At 53.6% G+C, this 22,647-nt stretch overlaps 8 protein-coding genes across 8 annotated transcripts; 5 read left to right on the top strand and 3 right to left on the bottom strand.

Annotated features, from left to right (window-relative positions):
- Window positions 1-531: 531 nt before the first annotated feature.
- Window positions 532-2,826, bottom strand: POSPLADRAFT_1133744 (glycoside hydrolase family 27 protein; the record flags this gene model as incomplete). The annotated part of the gene is made up of 20 exons (XM_024484392.1): window positions 532-714; window positions 767-853; window positions 911-988; window positions 1,041-1,154; window positions 1,205-1,292; window positions 1,353-1,360; window positions 1,422-1,476; window positions 1,524-1,560; window positions 1,612-1,627; window positions 1,686-1,730; window positions 1,784-1,872; window positions 1,926-1,974; window positions 2,082-2,130; window positions 2,183-2,244; window positions 2,296-2,308; window positions 2,365-2,425; window positions 2,477-2,555; window positions 2,610-2,672; window positions 2,727-2,743; window positions 2,802-2,826. Coding segments are annotated over 20 exons (1,218 nt in total), but the record flags the coding sequence as incomplete, so codon positions are not given.
- Window positions 2,827-4,635: 1,809 nt separating this feature from the next.
- POSPLADRAFT_1134104 (hypothetical protein) lies at window positions 4,636-9,171 on the top strand (the record flags this gene model as incomplete). The annotated part of the gene is made up of 13 exons (XM_024484434.1): window positions 4,636-4,712; window positions 4,909-4,976; window positions 5,227-5,388; window positions 6,162-6,269; window positions 6,357-6,848; window positions 6,970-7,213; window positions 7,246-7,494; window positions 7,553-7,865; window positions 7,994-8,118; window positions 8,144-8,221; window positions 8,349-8,443; window positions 8,738-8,834; window positions 8,856-9,171. 13 exons carry the CDS (start codon window positions 4,636-4,638, stop codon window positions 9,169-9,171), a joined length of 2,424 nt encoding a protein of 807 aa, XP_024342295.1.
- An 871-nt stretch (window positions 9,172-10,042) lies between these two features.
- Window positions 10,043-10,895, top strand: POSPLADRAFT_1032225 (hypothetical protein; the record flags this gene model as incomplete). The annotated part of the gene is made up of 2 exons (XM_024476838.1): window positions 10,043-10,719; window positions 10,778-10,895. 2 exons carry the CDS (start codon window positions 10,043-10,045, stop codon window positions 10,893-10,895), a joined length of 795 nt encoding a protein of 264 aa, XP_024342294.1.
- A 37-nt stretch (window positions 10,896-10,932) lies between these two features.
- On the bottom strand, window positions 10,933-11,595 carry POSPLADRAFT_1039115 (hypothetical protein). Its single transcript, XM_024477492.1, has 3 exons — window positions 11,294-11,595; window positions 11,173-11,243; window positions 10,933-11,142 (listed from the first exon to the last, which is right to left on the bottom strand). The coding sequence occupies exons 1-3, from the start codon at window positions 11,402-11,404 to the stop codon at window positions 11,139-11,141; spliced, it is 186 nt and encodes a 61-aa protein (XP_024342293.1). The 5' UTR covers window positions 11,405-11,595; the 3' UTR covers window positions 10,933-11,138.
- Window positions 11,596-17,020: 5,425 nt separating this feature from the next.
- POSPLADRAFT_1065262 (hypothetical protein) lies at window positions 17,021-17,970 on the top strand. Its single transcript, XM_024481921.1, has one exon. It carries the CDS (start codon window positions 17,281-17,283, stop codon window positions 17,605-17,607), a length of 327 nt encoding a protein of 108 aa, XP_024342291.1. The 5' UTR covers window positions 17,021-17,280; the 3' UTR covers window positions 17,608-17,970.
- POSPLADRAFT_1044853 (hypothetical protein) lies at window positions 17,610-17,834 on the top strand (the record flags this gene model as incomplete). The annotated part of the gene is made up of 1 exon (XM_024478624.1): window positions 17,610-17,834. The coding sequence occupies one exon, from the start codon at window positions 17,610-17,612 to the stop codon at window positions 17,832-17,834; it is 225 nt and encodes a 74-aa protein (XP_024342292.1).
- Window positions 17,971-19,485: 1,515 nt separating the features above from the next.
- On the top strand, window positions 19,486-20,374 carry POSPLADRAFT_1069420 (hypothetical protein). The gene is made up of 3 exons (XM_024482345.1): window positions 19,486-19,569; window positions 19,634-19,789; window positions 19,853-20,374. The coding sequence occupies exons 1-3, from the start codon at window positions 19,506-19,508 to the stop codon at window positions 20,212-20,214; spliced, it is 582 nt and encodes a 193-aa protein (XP_024342290.1). The 5' UTR covers window positions 19,486-19,505; the 3' UTR covers window positions 20,215-20,374.
- A 1,255-nt stretch (window positions 20,375-21,629) lies between these two features.
- Window positions 21,630-22,523, bottom strand: POSPLADRAFT_1073533 (hypothetical protein; the record flags this gene model as incomplete). The annotated part of the gene is made up of 3 exons (XM_024482620.1): window positions 22,392-22,523; window positions 22,188-22,343; window positions 21,630-22,129 (listed from the first exon to the last, which is right to left on the bottom strand). Exons 1-3 carry the CDS (start codon window positions 22,453-22,455, stop codon window positions 21,630-21,632), a joined length of 720 nt encoding a protein of 239 aa, XP_024342289.1. The 5' UTR covers window positions 22,456-22,523.
- Window positions 22,524-22,647: the final 124 nt, after the last annotated feature.

Below are 22,647 nucleotides of genomic sequence, written 5' to 3'. Positions count from 1 at the left end.
CGTAGCCATTTTCGACGCTCTGTAATAGGAGCGTTGAATCCCCAGAATGAGATCACCCGGGGCAGTGCTCCCCGCACCGCACAAACGATAGCCGAGACGTTCGTTACTCCACTCACCCGTGGAGAACCGAAGCCCAAGCCCATCCACGTGACCGCGCACCACGACGCAAAACGCCCGCTTAAAATTTGCGGGCGGTGCTTGACGGTTTTGCCCGCACTCGCGAAGTGTCCGCCAAGCACACTACTGGCTCACTCAGCAGAGAATTTTCGCCACCGACCCGACTTCGACGCAGCGACTGGACATCGAGGGAAGAAGAAACGACCGAGAGCAGATCCAGAGCGTGACGGGTGTTTCAGAGGACTCACCTCCTGAGGCCGCTGGGCTCGATCGCGACTGATCAAGACCGCGGAGCCTAAGCATACCGATCGCGGCTAATCGGAGATTGCATAATTGAAAGCATTCGTACATGTGATATTGTCATACCATGGGACAGTCCGTTACTGTACATCGTCTTCCTGAAGCTTGGAGGTGTCAGTCTTCATATCTCGTGCCATTCTCGCTCATGCACCACCAGATTCGAGCGCATGGTGGATATAATCCCTCCGGCTCATCCCCGGCGTCCCGCAAGAGAAGGGCGACGACACCATGTGCAGGAACGCCACGCGCAGTGAAATTCCGAATGGCGGTTCCGTTGTCCGTATGCGTCCACAGGTCCTGCGGTAAAGAGCCTTAAAATTGCACCCAACTGATCCGGCGGGTGACTCACGCGGACCGAATACTGCCGACCCGCTCTAATCCATGGGGATTCTGTTAGGTTGAAGAACATATCGGCCGGTTCGTCCAATGTATTCAGCTGCAATTATTTGCAGGCTGATGAGCAGGTAGTCGACCAAGGATATGGAACTCTTACGAGCATGAAGACCGTCCCGTTCTCGCTCTCGCCACTCCAGTATTGCGCTGGGTGCGTCGAGTTACTCGTCCAGTCGGGCTTGAATGCGGGTTAATCATGTAACCACAGCTTATGCGACTAGAATACCCACATTGATTCCCCACCTAAATGGACTGATACTCGTACCGACCACTGGGTCTTGGTTTATTGCAATCATCTCCGTGTTAGTCAGTATTTCCAAAGTCTCATCGGTGATCGTTGGAAGCTGGACAGAGTTATCAGTATAGACCAAGCCATGCGGAAGTAGAAACTGACATCTGTGCTGATGAGGAGTGGTGATTTGAGAAGAGCCCACGCAATGAAATGAGACTTGGCTTCCTCATATGTGAGTTCCCCGTTGCCGCTGCACAATGAAAAGTGAGATCTTGATGTCAGTGTAAGACGACGCTTGATTAGCCCCTACACTTCCAGCTACACATAGCGCACGGACATGAAATTCAAACACTAGTACGGTGAGTAGCAGAAAACGTACGATATCCAGGTCGTTGTGGCCGTAGAAATCAGACGCCCAAGTGATGAATGAGTTTCTAGCGCATGTCAGGACGAGGAGGAATAGCTAGATAGGGATTCATACTGGTTGAGAATATCCATTACAGATTTCCAGTTTGCCCCTACATCGGGCTGTTATTATCCATAGTGGGGAGCATACGGGAGAGGCGCACCAATGTCACCCGTCGTCTGCGATACCGTCGTATATGAATCCAGTGTAATCACGCGCAAACATAGCGTCACTTACGCGCCAGCTCTGACCAAACTTCCTTGCCCACAACCATGGTTGCTCCTTTATTCACAGGACAATAAGGCGATTATGGTACACCATTACTGAAGACTCACCTCTCCCCATTCACACAGAGAAAACACAAGGGGCGGTTTGCCAGATGTTTTGGCGAGTTCCTCGATAGCATCGGTCATGCGCTTGTACTCTGGGAGCAATGTAAGGTGTGGAGTGTATGTAGAAGATGCCAGTTGTACCGACTTCCTATGATGCCTTCTCGGAGCAATTCATCGAAGGGGACTACTCTGGACTGAGCTGACCATATGCTGAGGGCGTCAGAAAACATACCTGCACAGTTGTCATACCTTGCGGAGCGATCAGGACACACATCGACACGACAGTATCATGGCTAATGACATACTTGAGAAGATCGAAACCCCATTCTACTTGGAAGAGCTTGGCATCTCTAAATACCGGTAAGTACACATCTCAGGAGCATAGAACGATCGTTTAGTGACCTCGCCTCATTTTGGAACGAACCAGGATAGAGTTGGCAAGTGAACCATCCCGAATCACTATACTGAAGATTCCCTTTAAGAAGATGATACAGGTACTATGCACAAGCACTCACTATGCCTGCTTTGCTAAATCCGTGTCCTGATTACACAACTTTGACGAGAATTTAACTGCGGGAACTTACAAGCCCATGTCGTGGATCTGGTCTGTCAGATCCTTCATTCCAGAGGGGAAGCGGACGCGATCTAAGACCGATGTCACGGTAAGAGGAAATAAGCGCACGAGAACAAGCACACCTGCGACGATGTCACCAGACTCGCTCCTGTTCTTCTCAGAGTAACAGTCGTCGATATTGACATAGTTATACCCAGCGCCCTAATGAAAATAGCCTCGAACTCTAGTGGATGCTTACAAAACGCCATCACGCACTAGGAGACCCAGGCTCTTCATCAATTCGGCCGTCTTGAGAATCCTGGCTTCATCTATGTCGCACTACAACATTAATATAAGACTCGTCAATGCTGTGCGCTGCAGAACTCGTCATACGTAGTATGCGTTCCATGCTATATGAGGATGACACGCGTCCTAAGTGTAATTTATGGCAGAGATATGCAGCCTTACTGTTGTACCCCATTACTGGTATACGTGCAGTGAGCTTTGTCAAGCGACGAAAAGCATCAACAGACTATATGCATATGAAATGCACACCTGGCAACCGACCGACACGTTCAACGACCTGAGCTATTTTCGTGTTCTCAGAGGTACCAATTCGATGTTCCTTGTACGAGACCGCGGCTGCCATTCCCAACATGAAGGCCACGGCGATTGCGACGAGATGGGCGCCAGTATAGCCACCTGAGACATAGCTGAATAACTGCGCCGTTGGCAGGACGGTCAACTCTACCATATAGCTTCTCCTTGACAATGCTATGAGCAGATTGCTTCGCGTCGTACCTATATGGACCTGGAGTATCGCTCTTCGAGAGAGATGGCATCATTTCGTAGCGGTCCTTGCCTCTGCCACCTGGTGTGATATCCATGAAATAACGGTTCAACGCAGCACAGCAGACGTTTTATGTTCAGAGAGTAGACCCTGCTGCTCACAAGCCGACAGTAGCAAGGCAATGGCCAGGGGTTGCCGTATGTGAGTCGAAGAGCAGGTAGGTACTGCATTAGAGGTGGGTAACCACCATCGTGAGAACAATCACACCGTGGGATGCATATGAGTTGCTGCGCTATTTCGTTCTGCGTCGGCGCAAAACCATATTCAACAAGCCTCATGCCTTGGTCGCAGTGTCTACCGTTTACATGGTGCATTGCGGAAGGGTCATGGTGGGGTCAAGGAGCTCAAAATAGTAATTCCTCGTTCAGTTCTCCGTGTCCATCCCATGATGACCACCGATATCTGTTGTAATTCAACGGCTGAGCTCTGCGCTTGACAGATTCCCGGCATAGAATGTCTCCTGCTGATGCATTGTACATGGGCATGTACTTTACCGGGCTCATGGAAACGGTGAGTAGGGTAAGCAATGTAAGCGAGAGGAGCATGTACGGAGGGTTCGTACCGTTGTGGGTTCCCTCTACGGTCCCGGATGACACATCCGACCGTCTGGATGAGAGAAGTATCTATGTTACGTCCTGAAACATGCTCATGCTCGACGGTGTCGCCTAGCGGATATTCAATTGAATTGCGGAGCAGAGTACTTACTAGCTCGTTGAATTTGATAGAGGGATCGGTCTGATGGACGAGTATGATCCTATCTCGCTCGCATCTTCTGTATCTCCCACTGAATCTGACTGATCAGGTCCAGAACGCGGGGTTAACGGGCCTGCGCCAGCAGGGGCCTCCGTCGAGGCTCAGGAAATCGAACACGAGACCTTACTTTACTGTTATCTCGGCTAATGTAACGCGTTTACAGGTCACCAACGATCAACTCGCGAGGTGATGTCGAAATCAATCCACCTCGCCATTGGATATCTGAACACTATAGGCGAGCACGTTTTCGACCTCGCGTTCGCGAAATGTTCTGATCTATGCGGAGATCCTCCTACTTGGGCGAAATGTATGACGTTGAGGCATGGTCACAAACCCGCAAGCGACCTCGTGCCCAGGTACATGGAGTTGATATCAGACAAAATCGCAAAAAAAGGAGAATTTTGCATGGCACGAGTTGATGCGGCGAACATGCGTTGAGCGTGTGTACATAGAAAGCGTGTATATGGTTTTCGGTTATCCCATTAGCAACGTGCATTCGTAGAACATATCACCATAGCGATCCCCAGACCCCTCTTGTAGACTCCAGAATACGCATTTCGAACCAAGGGTCAAGGGCTACGAAGTCTAGCGGCATCTTGGGTAGCAGTCGAAAGACACTGCGTCAAGTCTCGCATGGTCCTAGAACGAGGGTGAGGTAACGGTTAGATGGCGGCGTCCGCGTTTCGTCAGTTTGAAACCATGGGACCAGATGGTGCTTTTCGCTTGCGGAAGGTTTACCGTCGCTACTTCTACGCGAAGGTGGATATCATCGAATGGTGAGATGAAGTTCGTAGATAAGCCTCGACGCTCCGGTGAGAAAGTCGGAAGGAAGACACCAACGCTGAAATTAGTACTCTAGGCATTAGTGTGGCGGAGTCTAGACACCACTACATCACCAGCACTCACCACGCGGTCCACCCTGATGCAGAGGTAGGAATAGAACTTGGCGGTGTAGACTGCCACGTAGCACAGCCTTACCGGCATGGGCTTTGAGAAGGGGTTCCTGCGAAGAAAACGTTGTGGTCGCGGTCTCCAAAGCAGTGCGTTGAGACGTCGTGCCGTCCAGGCGTCAGGAAAGAAGAGTCCTCCGCATAACGTACCACGCCGATGACACTCGGAGGCACTAAAGTCAGTACACGTCTAGCATGCATGGGGGGTACCTAGAGACACAGTCATAGGCCACCATGCATCAAAGCTTGTACAGCAGGTCACTGTATCCGTCACATTATGCACAAGCAGTCCTAGTGGTGCCTAGGCGCACACTTACTCGTAAACATGAGCAGTCCACAGAAAATGAAGCCTCAATTGGAAGTCCGCACAACTCGCCGCATACACATAGAGCGTCGGGCGGGTATATGATCACTGCCACTCCTGCGCAGCTATGGCGGTCAAGACAACCATACACAATGGGTGGTGGTAATCGGCCAGGCCTCCTCGTCTCCATGGGTGGAGGTACCCACTCTCAGCAGAATGCAATTGCCACAGCCCGCAGACACGATGAAGCTAGACGACACGCCAGATGTGCCACTCACCATTATTGCCACACTCAGTGAGATATCGTAACGATAGCCGATGGCGGTCCCATGAGCGATCTCGACTAGCACACCTACCCACAGGCAGCAGATTCGAGCTGTCAGACATCACGTCATAGCAGAGTCACTGGCAAGGCGCACCGGTCCGCGGCCGAGACGAGCAGCGCTGACCGGTGACTCGACGCTGAGCACAAACCCGACGATACGTACGATAGAACTGTTCTGCTGCACTCATGAGGACAAAGCAAGATGGGTGGCTGGGAGCGGGTATATGCAGGAGGACCGCTCAACAATAAGAGATCGAGCGATATGGGACCAGATCAAGATCGATGACATGCCGTCCCGCTCATAGCTTGAAGGCCTACCAATGACAACACAGCGGATCAGCGTGTGAGTGAGCCTAGCTTACGTCCGCGAATTTTGAAGCGGCCGGCATCAGGACCGATCGTGGTGATATGCGCATTGAAGGAATACACACCACAGGAGCAGTTGTAAGACAGCGGCGGTAGCGAGGACATCGTCATGTCACAATGTATTCTGCTGACACTCGGAGTACCGGAAGGAACAAGACAGACAAGAAAGAAGTCGTCCACATAGAGTCAAGTTGAACGACCGGACAAGATCCGAGCAGTGGTACGAAGCTTATAGACTACCCCGCCAAGCCGAGTAGATTCCTGTTGACCGCGGTTACAGTCTTGTTTGCCGACGCAGCACAGAGCAGAAAGAGCGTGTATCACATTTTCGAGGCGCGCAGCGGAAGTGGGTGTACGGCAGCTGTGGCGGACAAGCCCGGAAAGGCAGGTGGGCGCCTACCAGCAACGTCTGTGGGTCACACTCAGAGATGAATTTCGCCGAGTTCATGATCGCCTGAGATATGCATCGATATAGCCCAATGGTGCGAGCACGCAGGCAAGACGGAAGTCAGAATATCCACATACTGGAACACGCGGTCCCCAACCCGCTGCCCAGTGCGCGCTGCGAGCTGGGAACACGTCAGAGCGTCCATTTCCCCGCCTTCTCGTCGGAGAACGACCGTAGCGGAGCACATGAGCAAGAGCGGGCTGCTTTGTCGCCGTGCCTTCTACTGGTCGCGAGCTCCACCCACGCCGGACGCTGCTGCTGCGCGTCTTCGCACTGGCGCTAAAGCGCAAGACGGCCGAAGCAGCGGGAAAGGACGGACCTTCGCGGCAGCAGACCATCGCGCACCTACCTGCAGGGCGGCCTTGCGCAGAGCTGCGGCGTTAGATCAATCGAGTGGCGCGGACGAGATAGGAGAACATGAGAGCAGGCTTGAATCGGAGAACCCCACCGAACGCGGCGCCGTGCGGGATTGCGGCAGGGCTACTCCGCGCCGGGCATGCGCCGAACTCGTACACTCCTGTTGATGTAGCGACCCCCTAGTGCGCTGCGCGCAACTTACCGACGGATGCCTGGAAATGAAATGCGACACGGCGTGCGACGCGCGACGCGTCCCCGCCTTGGGTACCGTTGCCATTGGCAGGTCGGCGGGCGATCACTGATCAGGCACGCCGATCGCCCGCTGGGTGGGGATGCGCGGAAGTAAAGGGGACGAGTGCCAGTTGGCTTGCTTTGGTCTCCGCCCCTGTGGCGGCGAGCGTGTGGCGGCGACTGTGCGGACCGGCGTTTGGTACAGGCACCCCAGGCGAGTGGGATATGATGAGTATGCCAAGTGACATGCAGTCTGATAAAGTGTGGGCGCGTGACAGCGGGGTGACTTACTCAGAGTGATGCGTGCCTGGCGGACGAGGGCGTGCAGGGAACACACGGGCGCGTGGGCGCTGTGTGCGAGCATGTGCGCATACGTACGGTCGTCGTGCGCATACGAGTGGGAGTGGGCCCGCAGTCGTGTCCGGCCTGCAACGTCCGCGTGTGCGCGCACCGGAGCCCACGAGGTGGTGGCGTTGGCGCGTGGAACGAGGTCGCACATCCAGACAAAGTCGGCATCTAGCGGTGGGAGTGGACAAGTGGGGGCGGGCGAGCGGAGGCATGCGGGCGGACACTATCCGTGCATTGATCCTATTTGATCGCTGGAATACACGAAGCACACAATGAAGCGCGGGCAGCTCGACGCTCCCACCTGCCCGCCCGAGCGCGGGCACAAGTCCGCCAGACCCCACACCCAGCTGGTTCAATGCAACAGCGATCCGTCGCGCTCCGCAGCGTCCCCGCCTGCTCTCCGACAAGCGTCATCGGGCTTGGTATTGCGATCGGAGGAATACGAGGGGAGGGAAGCGCGAAGCCAGGCCAGGCGCGGAGGCACATCCGCGCCGCAGTCTAGAACTGCTGAGATGCGTCGTAGATTGGGATTTGGGTACCCGTGGCTGGGCCCCGCGCGCTCCCACACGCTATCTTGTGGGGATCTGCTTGAATCGGAAGGTATGCAGACGCCTCGATCGCCCCAGGCGCGTCATGAGGGTTATGTTGGACGAGCGAGGACGTACAGAGGATGGGCGATGATGCACGCACGATGAACTAGACGTGCCGAGCGACGCGTTCAATGAAAGATAAGTGGTCAGTGGGCTGTGCATGCGGGCCGAGGCGAGGGAGGATGGGGCGAGGCGGGGAAAGGCAAGATGGATCTCGTGTTCATCGAGATGCGCATGCGGGCGCAGCCATTGGCTGCGCTATTGTGTGCGCGTCTGTATGCATCCCAGAATGCCCGCCCGAGTCCACGCTTGCGATCGGGCGAATTTGGTTATCGACACGGGTACCAAGATTGAGTACGCTATGTGGTATGCATGTCGCAAAACGGGCCTGCAGCATGAGCCTGATGTAATTCTAGCTCAAGCGGGCGCTCCGGCAACGCAATGAATGACTTCTTTCGGGTAGATGGGTAACTGACTCACAGGATTAACACAGGATATCCAGGGCGCCTGGATGTGGTCACCGCACCGTGGACATGCGTGCAAGGTATGGCTTGTCACGCGCAACGGACGACAGGCCCTTGGATTCGCGTACGTTGCGTACCGGCAGGCGGAAAACAGACGCGTCGATCACTGCCACTAATGGGAGGTCTGCATACCACCGGTACGCAGTCCGAGCATGGTGCGATTAGATTGCGGGGTGGCCAATGGGCCGCCACCATCGATGGGACTTACAAGGAAACCTGTGTACACGGGGAATAGAGCCTGCACAGGAAGAGTGGCGCGTGCAGCGTCAAAGCAAGGATCCATTATTCGGAGGGAAACTGAAGCCGTTATTATCGGGTTCAGGCGTAATAGAAGCTGGACAATCTAAACGCCGGGCAGGGCGTCCAAAAGCTGGACCGTATGGTGCCCAGCTGGGCGATCCATGGTCATCGGCTGCGTCACCTCCGGGAGTATGCAAGCATACTGTAATCAAGGCGTGATATGCCTGATTAACGAGAGTCACAGATCCTTGGGGACTGGGAAGCGTTAAGAACATGGCCGGAGGATTGGTCATGGGCTTCATGAGTCAGATACGGCGCAGAGGCTGGGAGCTGACTGAGACCGATGTGAGCTTGCAAAGACAGACTACAGAAAATGGTTGGGAAGATTGCGGACGTGCATGGAGCGAGCTGGAGGGCTGGACAGTGACGCCACACGAAGTACTTGTTCTGGATACGGAAGGCAGACCAACCGAATCGGGACGAGAAAACCGAATTCGGAGGGCCAAATCGGCCGGTGCGAGGGGAGCGGAGAGGGAGAGCTGCGGGCTCTGATTGGCCGGGAGAGCTGTGCCGGGGGGCGCCGCGTGAGGCACGGGCGCGCGGTGGGGGATGACTCGTCGAGGACGCGCGGTGGGCCATCCGGGGGATCACGGGGTGCCGGTGGCGAGGAGAAGGAGGAAGAGATGGATTAATCTGGGTTGCGAGTGGGGGCAACGAGGCATGCAGCGTGACGGGAGAGGGGGCAGGAAACGGGTGGTGGGTGGTGGGAGGGAGCCGGGGGGTGCCGTGGATATGCCCGGTGGGGAGACGCTGGCAGCGTTGACCCGATTACGCAAGGGGGTGAGCGATCCATTCTGAATCTGTGTGATCTCACCGGAGGGCTGCTGCCAGAATCCCCCGTAGGTATATATCTATCCCCGCCACGCCATGTTGTCCTCGAGCCACATCTCCTCCCCCGTACTCGTCCCCTCATAGTCCCCGTCCCCGCTCTCGGCCCGTCGTCCCTCACAACGGGATACATCCGCGCATCCCCCCCTGCGACGCCAAAGCGACCTTAGCCGAGCCACTACTAGTTTGTTTTGCCGAGTTTTGTTCGGCACTGGCAACCACTTAAAACCGCTCTCCCCCTCCGACGTGGTTTTCTGGGCTGCCTTCTTCCTCCATGTATGACTATCCTGCCCCGCGCGCCCCCTCCCCGGCGGCGCCGCCTTCGCCTCATAAATCTCATCACGGACCTCACCACAAGCATCACATACATGGACACGGCCACAACCGTTCGCATTCCCCCATTCCTCAGCTTTCGACTCTTTTACCACACAGCCACCATCATTCTCAATATTCTCCTGCTACACGCGCTGCCGACATCTCGCGTCTCCTAGACCCCGCCTACGCCAGCGGCTCTTCCTCCTCGGGTTCGTCGACCATGGCTAGCCCGACCAAACACGGTCAGGCACGCGCTTACGTCGACCGACACGGCGAGCTGCACGATCCCGACTACCGCGACTTCCCTGTCGTCGCGCGCAACGCGTCGCGCAATCGTCGCTTCAGCGCCGGCACGTCGCGTTCGCGTAGCGTCAGCCGGCACGGTGAACGCTACTCTTCGTACTCCATGACGCGTCCAGAGTGGGAGCGTGACTGGTCGACAGAAGTCGAGGACTACGATGAGGTCGATGAAGAGGACGACGAGTCTGAATCGCAGTCGCATTACTCCCCCTTTGCGTCGCGCGTCGCGACAACGCGCCGCAGCGCGACTATCCACACGACTCACACGTACCCCGCATACACGTCGTACTCGCGGTACGTGGGCGAGCCGCAGCCGATCGCATCGTCTCCCACAGGGTCGTTAGAGGACGACCAGCAAATACACGAATCGACGTTCCAGGAGTCGCCCTTCCTCGCCGACGAATATGATCCGTTCCCTCAGGATCAGAAGAAAAAGTCGCGTCGAAGCAGCGGCCACAGCGGCATTCTGAGACGGGCATCGAAGAAGGCAGCGGAGATCGCGCTCGAGTCGCCTGTGGAGGTTGCGATGGAGAAGGACGATGCTGAGCTGTCGCTACAGCAGCAATTTACACTTGATCGCGAACGAATGGACGACGTGTGCGTTTTCACCTTTTTTTCTATCTGCCGACTGGTATTTACTCATTCTTTCTCGCAGACCTTCATGTACGGACGCGCTACGGCAACATTGGGCAGCGACCGTCCTCCGCGTGCGATTTGGTCTCTTCCACGCAAAGCGGAGATTAAGCAGGCGTCGGCGGTCGTCACCGACCTGAGCGGCGCACCCTATAGACTTTTTGGCTCTTGGATTGTCAGACATGGCTATCGCGTTTTCGGCACATTTGCCTCATCCACCGCCATTCTTCAGCGCTACCTCTCAACACAAGATCAGTCAGCGCATGTCGGTATGGAGTCGGGCTGCAGCCGTTCGTAGCGCCGCCGGGAACGCGAAGTACCCGAGCCCTTTCTCGCATCCATTCCGATTTTCACGCGTCCGCTCAAGTGCATGCAAGCATCGATCATCTACATCCATCCATCCATTCACCCACCCACCTACCCACGGCATATATGCATCGTATTCCATCCACGGTTCCCTTTCTCTTCGCTTTCTCTTCTTCATTCATCTTCACTTGGTTATCGGTAAAATCGCGGCACCCTTCATCTCTTCCGACACATTCTCATCTAACGCAATCCCGAGGATCGCCGACCATGCAATGGCTAGCATCGCATTGGCTGCGGTGCGAGACACCTGTGCACACGTCGAGACTCCGCTTCGCAGAGACATTTATAGGTTATTCATATTGTTCTGGCTATCCTCGGAGTCTGGCATATGTTTTTCCCCTTCAGCATTTTTTCACCTTCCTGTCCACACGATATTTTTTACGAGCCGCCTCTCGGGGAGGTGGCAGCGCCGATACGAGGCCTCGCCAGGGAGGTGGCGAAGAAGTTTCACGGTACGGTTCATGCGTAACATGACCAAGAAGTATCACGAGTAGTGTAACAGTGTTTTGTTAGCAGTAGGAGCAGTTATGAAAGTGATGACAAACAATTAGAATTCGGTGGTGTGAGCGCTGCACGCACTGAGAACATGAATATTCTCGCTGGTGCGACAATGTTTTCTACGCTGACTCACGACGTGGCGTCAGCAGGAGACGGGATCGCGCGGGGCGCGGTCACGTGTGCCGTGAATGGCGCATGTCGGGATTGACCGGAGCACGGACCGGATGAACGCCGGTGCGAGGACCCGACGCTCTCCTCCCGCCTCTCCGCCGTCCCTTGTCTTGCTCCGTCCTCCTTGCCCCAGTCCTTATTGCCAGTCTTGGAGATAACAAGCTCAGTGTACCCGCCCCTTCACCACCGCAGCACCATGTTCTCCTCAGAAAGCCAGGAAGGAGCTAATTCGACACAGGAGCCACCGTCATGCTTGACATTATCCTCATGAAGCCTGCGATCTGTCCTGAGCAATAGCCCGAGCTGCGCGCCAGCTCGGAGGGGTTATCGACGTCCCACGACTACACCCCGTCGTGTCTGGTGATACGAAGGTCCGCGCCGCATGCGGTGGGACGTACCCAAGATGGTGCCTGGCTGACTATACTGCTCTCAGAACGCGTCAGTTGCTGTACACGTCTGCGCAATGCGACGCCATGAGCCCGTCGCCGTAGGATCCGCGCGTACGGCCGTGTGTTTACGCAGGCTCGTGCTCATATCGGCGAAATGAGTGCGTGTATGCGCGGCGAGCCATTTCGGCGCGACATGCGATACCACCTCTCCGTGTGATATCGGCCGTGAGCTGACGTCAGGCGTCGGTGCCCTGGACCGAGCCTTGCACGCAGAGTCAGAGAGCTTGACGTGACACATCAAGCATATGCATCATCGGCCGCAACGCCTCGCAATACTGACCGTAGAGACGGTCAGTCCAGGCGTAGCTGCGAACGTCTGGTCACGGCCTCAGATACGGATATCGGTCTATCATTGGAGACCGAGATATCCAGGCTCTCCGTGGCACGGCGGCTTTGAGAATGTACGGTATCCAAAATGACTGTTCTTTCTCTCCTGTGCCCATGCGCATACGGGCGATGCCAGGTTTACACGATGTCAGGCTTCTCTCCCTTTTAAAAAGTTAATTGCTCAGCATGTAAGTTCATTTTCTATGACCACGGGCGGCGTGCGTGCGAGACACGGTGGGGAAGACCTCCTAAATTTACGACTTTCGCCGACTGGATATGTAAGCGGCCTCATGCTCTTGTCTGTCGTCTATCATTGACGACGGACATGTACGCAGGCCTAGGCTTTTGATGGTGGTCAAATTCGGCGTGACGCAATGCATACAGGCGCCGTCTATTTGACGTCATCTATAACGCCAGGCAAGACCGTATCATGCACGGCCGACATGGCCCATGGGGCAATATGTGGCCTCTACGCGTAACGAACTCTATACAGATAACGTATTGTGCCCCAACGCACATCGTAAGATATGACTGCATGAGCGGTTTCTGTTCTGTGGCTGACGTCTGCCACATCCCCTAGCCACCGGAATCTAAGATACAATCTCCCGTTGGTGTCGTATGTCGCTAGGCACAAAAAATCTACATCATGAATGCAAACGCCCTCGTATCGCCTTTCCAAATCGAGGTCAACACATCGTCTTCCACCACCGACGAGTCAGTTGCTGAAATTGACTCTGTATGAGCTGGCTTCCCGATGTGAGTTTCATGTTCCAGTCTCACAGATTTGTGTCTAGCATACACCTTGCTGTTGATGTGTCTATTTTTACGCATTAACTTGACTTATATTAGATGTTGTGCTGATATATCAGCGAGATGTGTCACGAAAGCTTGGCTTACGGAGGACTTGTCATATCTCCACCTAGCGGGCCTGAATGATTACTGTTGATCACCCCCTGCATGCATTTGTGTCTTTGCGGTTCGCTGTATTGGGGTTGGCCCAGCCCTTGCGCAGGCTGGAACCGCCGCCTTCGCCACCGATTAAATGGGCCACATTTTCTATTTGCTCTCTGCATATGATCCCCTCGCGGCAGTGTGTTATCTTCGGTATGGTCATCTTTTTACAATACGCTCCAATAACCCGTACTCATCGTATTGCAGATCCACGTCTCTATTATCTTAGCGGACGTGGAGAGCCATCTGTGGCACAGGGGCTTCGAATACAAGTGGCCTTCCGCCCTCAGTCACTTCAAGAGGCCCGTCGGCGAAAGTAAAGCGGGCTCCCTAGCAGCTCAAGCACCTTTTGACGACCTCGCGTGCCAGTACACCCCCTCTTTCTCCTGTACGTTGGCGGCATATTTACTGCGCCTCCTTTGCTACAAGCCCTGGTTACCTTTTCCTCAATGTTCGGCTTCGGCTACTTATTCCCGAGCTCAGTCGATTCCATTGCGCCTGCCGCTGCGCTATCGCTAGGCAATTGCCTTCCATGGCTCTCTTGCGCTTCGTCCCAGTTACAGCGTGTCCACCTCTCATGTTCTCTACGGACTTCGACTAGTGAATACATTTCAATTTCTTTCATCAAAGTAAGCATGTTCGACTAACTCAGTTGGTTGGAGCGTGGTGCTCATACCCATAGGGCGAAACAGGAGGTCCTCGGTTCATGATTGCTTCTTCCAAGCGTAAATGCACTTTCCGCCCCACTGAGGGCATTCTCCCAGGTGTGCATACCGGCATGTTTCTATTCGCTCCTATGATCAGAATGCTTCTTCGCTCCGACGTCAATGCAGTCTCATATCATCCAACGGGCAGTGCGATAGCCAACAGTGCGGAACAATTGGGTGAGCCGAACGAACACGGTGGTGGGCATGACGGCAGATATGTTCACCATCGGCTCGGCTCAGCATCCTACATCCTTTTGGCGCGAACGGACCGCGAGTCTGTATGACCCCTTTAGAATGTTGATATAAGCGTGCTACATTAATTCTAGTAATCTCCGAACGAGTTGTACCAGAAATATATATTGAAAGAACATTACAAATAACCCGTATCTTCTAGCGGACGGGCCAAGAAAGTGAAGCAAGGCCATCACATGTGACAGAACCTCCATATACGATGTCCTTGGTCCATTCATTCGTGGGCGGATCTACAGTGCGTACAGCAATTCGCTGCACGAATGTATATAGCTTGAACACGGTCAGCTGAAGTTGGTCATCCGACGTGATCTTCCATCATGAAACCGATAAGCATTTGAGATGGCATTATGTACACGGAACAATCTATTGTGTCCGAGGGGTATGATCACTCGCAATCACCCAGCTCGTGATATTCCGCTCGCCGTTGGACAGTGCTTCACACTTGGATTCTAGCCTCTAAAGCGTAAGTCACGAGAACGTGGTGTCGCAGTGCGCATGACCTTGGAAGCCTCCGAAAGCTACAATGGGTCGGAGCTAGGTCATGATAGCATCCCAATACTGTTTTGTGTATTAGTTGACGTTGAGTGCGACCGCACCCTACCTTCGACCACGTGAATGCCGGAGAAGGTGCAATCAGGAGCGAGTTGCCAAATGAGCAGGATCTCCTTGGACCAGAACACACGCAGAAATACATACCTATATCCACATGTGCACGTAGGACCTCGCGTCGATACATCATCAGCGGTCAGATAGGCCGAGTCGAAGACACCACTGTATTGATGATAATCCCAACATATGATCACGTACTTCAGGATCCAAGGTCCTCTCAACCTCAATCTCAATGTAGATTCGCTCAGTAAACTACTTGATGCTTAACTGCAAATGACAGCAGTCGACACTTATTCGTCAGCGAATTGCTGGATCATGCGATAGCACGGAGCGTACCTAGTCCGTCATGATTCTCACCAATTCTCACTCGCACTGCAAAATCCCGCCACAAATGGATGAGTAGGACCCAGAACTACTCGACAAGAATCCGTATGTTGGAAAGCAAAGCACGGATGCAGTTGGGGGTGGATCAGCTTGTCGCGAGTGCGATAGAGGGCAAAGTAAGCTTGTTGTCATAATAGAGCGCACGGTTCGGCCACGGACGACCGTTCCTGCGTGCAAGGCATTCGGGACATTCTTGAAACCTCATGCTAGGAATGAGCGATCGCTAAGAGCCCCGGCAGTCGCGTTGTATGCGTATTGGTGGAATTTCGCGTGAGAAGGTCTGGACCTTGCACTTTTGCCGGTGGATGTCGTCAAATTTGAAAAGTCGAAGTCCGGATGGCAGCAGAGGATGATCGCAGATGCGAGAGGGACCATCGTCCGGAAAATGCACGATGGCCAATGCCAGCCAGATTTGCGTTAGGATTGAGCGACGTGTGGCCTGTGTTCTACGGCCGGTTCATTATGGCAAGCCAGATGAGAGCGGGGAGAGAAATAGCGGTTGAAACCTAGTACAAATTAGCGGCAAAGAACGCATTATTGTTTAGGAGGTCGAGAAAAGTGTGCAGAGCCTAGCGCGATACGATTGAACAAGCAGAGGTCGTCTAGTCACCATTGTCCAGTGCCGAGTCCTGACCTGACTGTGGCGATCGCGGAGTTGTAGACGCGCTTGGCTACCAACGACCACCCACCTCGACCCGATCGCCTTGCTCGCGCTCTACAACGTTGGCTGTAGGCAATATTACTCTGCTTCACGTTGAATGCTGTCTTTTTGTCGATTCATCAAACCCACCGGATGTGCAGATCTGCTGCGAGATGGACACAGACGATTTGGCCCTGTCGGCTCAGTAATCGGACGGCACCCTCGGGCTCAGTGGCTTGTGATTGCGACGTCCAGGCAACTGCGCTCCCGGACGCACAAGATACCACCATCCTCTATGCTCGTGAAACAAGGCTCGTCAGTGGCAGTCATACTGAAGGGGGCATGCACCCCATCGTCAGCCTCCTTCCAGATGGTCAACCCTGCGCACTGAGATTTTCCCCATTGTACATCTGGCGACAAAAGAAATATTCAGCATCGAAGCTTTCACGACCGATTCACCACTCCGTGCTTCCGCTGCTTGTGCTCTTCTTTGTGCTCTTCACGCTTCAGCTGCCGAGTCGAAGATTTGCTTCAGTCGGTCCTAGGTGATGCACTCTTCTTGCACACATTGCACGCTGAATTTCTGTGCCCACATCACGACGGATACATCTTACTCTGCCGCGGCATAAAGGTGTGTCTTCTGTTTGCTGCACGCCTATCTTTTTTGCCTTCTTGCCACTGTTCTGTGAGTCATGCCTTGCGTTTCGGTGTATGCATACTGTGCTTCGATCATCGCAATAAGTCTGTCGGGTGCACAGTTTTCATGCTTGAGGTCTTGATCGATGAGCGATTGCTCCCGTCTATTGCTTTTGCGATTTTTATGCACACAACTTCAGAAGAGACATGATGGTTTGAGTGGTGGTTGGACTCACCTTGACGCGCGCTCATTGTCACAGAGAAAGGCTGTGTGACCCGACGTCACGCAGGCGGGCCGACGCGTGAACGATGAGCATTCTACTACCCATGTACTGCGTTTCGCGAGCAAAGGAGGAGAGGGTTTTGGTTTTCATGTACCCCGTCAACTTCTCATTGTTCTGTCATAGCTCACACCGTCAGATGTCAAGAAGTCGAGGGTCGACATACGTTTCATGCGTGATGACTCCGCGTACTCTGACGTTTGAGGGCGATACGGTTCTATATTCTCTGCTCCTTCGCTTTTCGACCCATCATCATGATCGTGAGGTTTGCATGCGTTCCCTCTGCCAGTCTGGGACTGTCGGAGAACACGAGCCCTCGACTACAGGACTTGTGCATAATTGAGGTGCTGCAAGTCTTTTTCTCCGCGCGTACGCGGCATCTCGAGCCTGTCGGCGTAGAGTCATTGTTATATGGACCCTTTGACCATGAAATGTGCGTTTTGGGCTATTCGAGCCGTGAAGTAGACGTGCATCACATGAAATTGGCAATCTCGTGCTCTCACCTTGTTGACTGCATCGTCTGCGCTGGCCTCTTATTGACATCCCGGCATTCTCATTTAGTGCCTCACACAGATCTCTGAACATGGCGCATGGCGCAGGGAAGGTCGCCGAAAGGCCAGTGCGGAATAACAATCACGGAAGCAAACAAAAATCGGGCTGCACGCGGAGGTATTCTCCAGCGTTTGCTCCCCGCCGCGTCAGACGTGGCCACAATAGGGAACGGACCAGTAAATCGTTACGCGACCCTTACGAGACCCATGCTTCTCGCGTATCTGGCCCGTATATGAGGGCCAGTCTCGCTCTTTGACCCTCTGCCCCTCCTTTCTCTCCTTCCACCACACCCTCATTCTTATTTGCTTCGTACACCACCACGTATTCTACGCTCTACACTCATTCTTGAATATATATCCCTTGATGCGTGCCCCCGAGCCGCCATACCCCTCATTTACTCTCGTCATGTGTGCTGCTCTCAACGATACCGCTCGCCTTCCTGCATACAAAGAAGCCCATCGTCGCCGACACCACCCCTACACAAGGCCCCCTCGCCGTCAGACGCCTGACTACCTGATGGTGTGTCGTTCTTCCTGATGAACAGGCCACAGACACGCATTGAGCTAACCACGACTCATAGGACACGATTGATTACCGTGACGTAGACGAACGTGATGCTGTGGGTCTGATGCTTGACTCGCTCGTGAGGTTCAGCGTCTCTCTTACTCGTGGTTTTGCTGATCAGTCCCTTCAGCCCAATGCTCCCCGGGCAGCCAGCGAACCGATGATGAGCACGCAGGACGATGTGATGCACCTGGACGAGGCTTTGCATGGTATCAAGGCTGATGGGGAGGGGCGTCGTAAGTTGTCGACGCTGATCATTGTGCGTGTGCTATGCATGAAGATGGTTGTCGAAGCTCATGTTATATATGTTGTTGCTTCAGGACCTTGCGCTCGCTGTTCGCCGCCGGTGCCAGGAAATGTGTCTTGTCAAAAAGTCATGCACAAACACCGTGGACTTGTTGGACTGAGCCGACGTCGATCGGACGTCTCTAAAATCACCAGGACTGCTGCTTTTACGCGAATTCATCTTGCTTTCCTCCCCCCTGCTCGTTGATATCGCTGGATTTGTACTGATAGAGATTCGTCGAGTCTGTTTTTGCTTTGCAGTTCTTCCATCTGGCATCCGTTTGAGTTATTGTCATCATAATCTTGGAGGAATCCATGAATGTATCATAAGGAAACTTCACTTGCTCATCTCACAGCCAGAATACATTGGCATCATCGTTGCAAAGTTATGGCCGCAATCATAAAGAACGGTGACTCCTTAATTTTTGATCCTGCTTCGTTCTGAATCTTGATGCCTACAATGTTCATTTTATAAAGTTCCTTCCACAGCGACATATGGTCGTCGAAACACTAAACATGCTCTCATGTCATCATCTGCGACTACATGCGCACAAAACCAGAACACGATGCGACACCGTGATACAATCAGCTAAATCGGAAAGATTCCAGTGAGATCGGTCAATCTTTTTGTCGACATTTTGCGGGGCAGGTTCCTAACATAGTATATCGGCCCTAAGGAGGGAGAGAAGGACATTGATTACCTCTCGACATAGTTGTGAGATCAGCAAGGCCTCTACTAGGTAACTTGGGGTACTAACAACTGGACTACACTGAGAACTTTCATAAATCTACTAGACCTGGTGAGCATGTCATTTCTTCGTGTAAGTGCTGGGCTGGATGGCAGGCTGAATCTGCTTGAGAGGTAATCTGGATGTCAATCAGAAACGCCCGTATGCATGACCGAACTCTAACGCCCCCGTCATAGACCACTGATGGCCAGGCACTGCGCGGTGATGGACTCGCCGAGCCTTGACAGCTACAATGTATAAAATCCGTCAAGGCTGGGAGAACGAGGTATTTCCCCTTGTCTCAAGTCTCGTCCATCTCCTTCCTTTCCCGCACCGCTCGTTATACGAACATGCCGGCGCTGCAATCTCAGAAAATTCTCAAGCTACTCATGGCTTTTATTCTCTATGCTCAGTGTAGGTGCTGCCTGTCCACGAACTGTTTTGTGAAGCCGCCTAAAGGAGTAGCTGCGATTATTAGATACTGCTGCAGTCACATCTTTATTTATCCCAGGCTTGGACCCTCAGGCCATCACAGCCGACGAACTCGGAGTCGGCTCTGACGGGCTTACCACCTGGCTTATTGCCCCAGGTCAACCTAGTGGCACTCTGACTACGACTGAATTACCCGGGCCAGGTAAGACATCGACTCACAAAAGGTTCTCGCGTCTTTAAAAGCTAACGGGGACGAACCCATCAGCTACGCTAGTTCTCGGGGCTTCCACGGCAGTGCTCTCGTACGCCAACCCCACCTACAGCTTCACGGCCGTGGCGGCCTGCGGCATCAGCAGCGGCATCGCCGTCTGCGATGAATTTGGCGCGATTGGGGGTCAAATCGGCGTCACCTCGTCGACTGTCGTGACCGAGAGGGTGCAGTCATTTGCAGTCCAAACCGGCGGGCCGAGCATATCCACTGCTAGTGCCACGGTCACGTCTGGCTCTTCCCAGACGTCCGCTTCGGCCACTGCGACTAAATCAGCCAATGGGGCTACTGGTGTGCGATCTGTCTCCGTGGCTGCTGTGCTCGCTATCGTTGCTGTAGTGCACATAATGATGGTGTGATCCAGCATTGACAGTACTAGTCCGCTATTCTGCGTCGTCTTGTTTCCTGCTTGGGCATCATGGCTATTGACATTCTTGATTCAGTAATGTTGTTCCCATGGAAATCTGTGTGCTATGGTCGCGTAAGGCTGTACTTTCTTCGTATTGTCTCCTAAATTGCGTTCATAGTAAGACACTGAGCACTGTCTAGAGATCGTACACCCGACTCGAGATGGTAGTCATTGGCAGCACATCGCTCGTAGTACGTCTGGATCTGTGTCAAACGCTGGCGTGGAATAATACGCCTACATCACACCCCGGTTACGCATCTGCGGCTGTTCAGTCACTTTGTACGCATTAGGGTATGTTCATCCCACTGCGCTCGCTCGCTCAGGGCAGGTCGATTGGATGAATTGCAGAGACCTAGGAACATAATTCTGCACCATGACAGCGCGGGAGAAAGCGGTCTGCTTTCACCGCATCTGAGAGTGTATATGAATGTCTCACCTGCGTAATCATTCCTTGGCACTCCGCTTATGATCTCGCGTAATGAAGGAATTACCCCTTCATTATCCATTAGCGTCCAGTGGTACACTACGACTCGATGACACTGCTTTAGGCGACAACACGCTTGTGAAGTACTACTGCATACAAGGATCGATCTTCTTGGAAGATTGAGTCAAGACTGAATCAGAAGTGATTAGTCTCTATTAATCTTATCAAAATTGAATGAGGGAAGATTAAATGAAATAATTATTAATTGATTACATAATCAACTTGTTTCAATTTTTAATCCATCTTTCTTCCATATTAGGCACCAGAATGTTCATCACTTTTTTTCACTGTCGCGCACGCAACATCACTATCGTTGTACCGACCCAGGCGCATCAGTGCCGGTGAACGCCACAAAACGGATAAATCGAGTCGTGGCCTTTGCATCTGTTGCGAATCATGCGTGTAGAGGAAGATGTCCAGAAAGTGGACACGGTGGGCATTAAACCAAACCAAGATGGCCGCCGGTGCAAATGTGGTCGTCACAACTAGCATCTCCGGACGCATCAGAATAATCAACATGTATCAGTTGATGTGGCGATGGGACATACTCACAACCCGACAGCCTACAAAGGGTGAAATGTCTCAAAACAGGCGATGATTATGCAAATATGGTTCCCGTGAGACATATGATCCCTCATGTCGGTGGATTGGGCCATTGTCCAAATAGTAGCCCAAGGGCAGGACCAGATTACATGCAGTAATGCCCAATGATATAGCTTGGTAAGGACCCTCTTGCAGCGCAGGTCAGCACCTCTCAAGAGAGACACGTGAAGACAGTCATAGCATACGGGAGATAGCACATGGATCTTCACAGTAACAATACACCACAGACAAAGAACATCAACTGTATACCCAAATAAAATCAAGCAGTACCACAGCGCTCAAGCCACCACCATATGCACGGCGACGGCCCCCACAACAAGGAATGAAGCCAAGGAGAGGGAGCGCACACTGGCCGCACCGCCGGTAGTGGACGAGGGGGGTTTGGCAGATCCTGAACCGGACGCCGACGAGGCAGAACTGGTAACAAAGCCGCTTGATGAGCCGGCATTTGGAGTAGCGGCCGCGGGCGAAGAGCCGGCGTCGATGGATGTAGCAGCGGGGCCGCCCGACGCGGTGCCCGTAGGCAAGGCTGTCTGGGTGACGCCAGGAGTGACTGATGCTCCAGGTGTGCCGCCGGTCTGCACTGCGAATGGCTGGACTGACTCGATCTCGGTCTGCGTTACCGTGGTGGCAGACACGCCATCCTGTGCAGCAACTCCAACGACGTCGACGCAGACGGCTTCTCCGTTCTGGATATTGCAGTTCTCTATTAACGACATGCCCACGGTGGGGTCAATGTACGTGAGCGCAGCAGTGGTAGGACCGAGAACCAGGGTGGCTGGGGAAGATAATTAGTATCGTCCATGCTGAACGGATTCCCTTGACAATGAGCATACCTGGGCCGAAGAAACCACTGTCATCCAGAGTACCGCTGGAGACTCCGGGAGCAATTAACCAAGTGGTGAGACCGTCGGAGCCAACGCCAAGCTCATTGGCAGTCACGGGTTGAGGATCGAAGCCAGGAATATATAGCGATGTAATCGCAGCAGCATCTGTACAGTCCATTAGCGAAATGAACGGCGAAAGACAGGGGCACGCACATTGAGTACAGAGAACGGAAGGCACGAGGAACTTGACGAATTTCTTGGAGGTGAATGCGGACATGATTTTGTAATGACTGGATTGGAGAACGAGCGAGAGCGATTGAGCAGGACGAGGGAAGGTCACAAAGCAAAGCGCGAACAAGCTTACTCTTCAAGGCCGCACAGCTTTTATGGTTACCCTCGGTGCCTGGGCTCGGGCCTAGCCATCAGACGATCGCCCGTCCGACGCGGAGACGTCAAACAATCCGGCCCC

The sequence above is a fragment of the Postia placenta genome (assembly GCF_002117355.1).
Source record: "Postia placenta MAD-698-R-SB12 unplaced genomic scaffold POSPLAscaffold_3, whole genome shotgun sequence".
Taxonomy (NCBI): domain Eukaryota; kingdom Fungi; phylum Basidiomycota; class Agaricomycetes; order Polyporales; family Adustoporiaceae; genus Rhodonia; species Rhodonia placenta.
Note: the sequence above shows the minus strand (reverse complement) of the source record. Positions and strands in the feature narration are given on the sequence as shown.